The 1677-nt window shown below is 67.2% G+C and overlaps 1 protein-coding gene across 1 annotated transcript; it reads left to right on the top strand.

Annotated features, from left to right (window-relative positions):
• The first annotated feature begins 65 nt into the window (after positions 1-65).
• QTRT1 (queuine tRNA-ribosyltransferase catalytic subunit 1) lies at positions 66-1159 on the top strand. Its single transcript, XM_027707895.1, has 5 exons — positions 66-253; positions 355-430; positions 558-667; positions 753-837; positions 922-1159. The coding sequence occupies exons 1-5, from the start codon at positions 81-83 to the stop codon at positions 1072-1074; spliced, it is 597 nt and encodes a 198-aa protein (XP_027563696.1). The 5' UTR covers positions 66-80; the 3' UTR covers positions 1075-1159.
• Positions 1160-1677: the final 518 nt, after the last annotated feature.

The following is a 1677-nucleotide window of genomic DNA, read 5'->3' on the forward strand; positions in this document are numbered from 1 at the left end:
GGGGGGGTTCAGGAGGGTTTTGGGTGCTCAGTGCAGTCCAGAGGGATTCAGGGTGGCCCGGAGGCATTCCGGGGGGGTCCATGGGGGTCTCACAGCCCCCCTTTCCCCCCTCAGCCATGACCCAGCGGGACGTGCCGGGCTTTGCCATCGGGGGCCTGAGCGGGGGCGAGGACAAGGCGCGGTTCTGGCGCGCGGTGAAGTTCAGCGCCGAGCGCCTGCCCCGGGACAAGCCCCGGTACCTCATGGGCGTGGGGTGAGTCACTCCGGGGGTGGGATCACTCCTGCCACCCCCCCCCCCGGGGTGGGGAGACCCCCTGAGTCACCCCCTCTCCCCGATTTCCCCCCCCAAACCAGCTACGCCACCGACCTGGTGGTTTGCGTCGCGCTGGGCTGTGACATGTTCGACTGCGTGTTCCCCACCCGCACCGCGGTAAGGGGGGGTCTGGGGGGGGGGGTTAGGGGACCCCAGGAGGCCCTGGGGGGGTGGTTAGGGGACCCCTGCACCCCTCTCCTCCCCAGAGACCCCTTTGACCTCCCCGTGTCCCCCCCCCCGGCAGCGTTTCGGCTCCGCCCTGGTGCCCTGGGGGTCCCTGCAGCTGAAGAACCAACAGTTCGCCAAAGATTTCCGCCCCATCGACGAGGACTGCGCCTGCCCCACCTGCCAGAGGTGGGCTGGGGGGGTCCGAGGGTGGGCCCAGGGGGGTGTTTAAGGGGTCTAGAGGGGTCTGACCCCCCTCGGTGCCCCCCCTCAGGCACAGCCGGGCCTACCTGCACGCGCTGCTCCGCTCCGAGACGGCCGCGCTGCATCTGCTCACCCTGCACAACGTCGCCTACCAGGTGGGGCCGGGGGTCCCTGAATTGGGAGTTGGGGGGTCTCTGAGGGTCTCACCCCCCCTCTAACACCTTCCTCCCCACTTGCAGATGAAGCTGATGGGCTCCATCCGGGAGAGCATCCTGAGGCAGCGCTTCCCAGAGTTCGTGCGGGAGTTCATGGACACCATGTACGGGGGGCGGGGGGGGGCCCCCGACTGGGTCAGGGAGGCTCTGGCCTCTGTGGGCATCACCCTGGACTGACAGGGACCCCCCCTCAATCCCAGGGGGACCCCCAAGCTTCTCCTGTGCCCCCCAATCCCAGGGGGGACCCCTAGACCCCCCTTGTGGCCCCCAATCCCAGGGGGGACCCCCAGACCACCCCTTGTGCCCCCAATCCCTGGGGAACCCCCCAGAACCCTCTATGCCCCCCCAGCCCCCCTCGTGCCCCCCAGTCCCTGGAGGGACCCCCATGCCCCCCAGAGGCCCCTCCATTTGTCCCTCTTTTGTGTCCCCCCATGTGTATTTTTATACTTTTTATGTGCTTTTTTTACTGCTTTGGGTTTTTTTAAGGGAGGGGGGGAAATAAAGCCTTTGGGGGGAACAGCTCGTGTGGCTCCGAGTGGGGCTGAGGGACCCAGATGGGTCTGGGGGGGGCCCAAATGGGTCGGGGGGACACATTTTGGGAACTCAGGAATGTCAGGGGGGGACCCTCAGGGGTCCCAGGGCTCTGGGAGGGGATGGGGACATTCCCATTCCCACGGTGACCCTTTGGATGTGCTGGGAGGTGACAGTGATGGACCAGGATCCCCTCAGCGTTGGGGGGGGACAGGAGGGGGTCCCTTGAGGGTCTGAAGGCTTGAGGGG

Source organism: Neopelma chrysocephalum, unplaced genomic scaffold, assembly GCF_003984885.1.
Source record: "Neopelma chrysocephalum unplaced genomic scaffold, ASM398488v2 Primary Assembly neopelma1_94976, whole genome shotgun sequence".
In the NCBI taxonomy this organism is placed as follows: Eukaryota; Metazoa; Chordata; class Aves; order Passeriformes; family Pipridae; genus Neopelma; species Neopelma chrysocephalum.

Excerpts from the sequence above, each read along its gene's own strand:
- QTRT1 (XM_027707895.1), top strand. The coding sequence starts at position 81 with ATGGGGGTCTCACAGCCCCCCTTTCCCCCCTCAGCCATGACCCAGCGG. Across the intron at positions 431-557 it reads TGTTCCCCACCCGCACCGCG|CGTTTCGGCTCCGCCCTGGT; the intron begins GTAAGGGGGGGT and ends CCCCCCCGGCAG. Across the intron at positions 838-921 it reads TGCACAACGTCGCCTACCAG|ATGAAGCTGATGGGCTCCAT; the intron begins GTGGGGCCGGGG and ends CCCCACTTGCAG.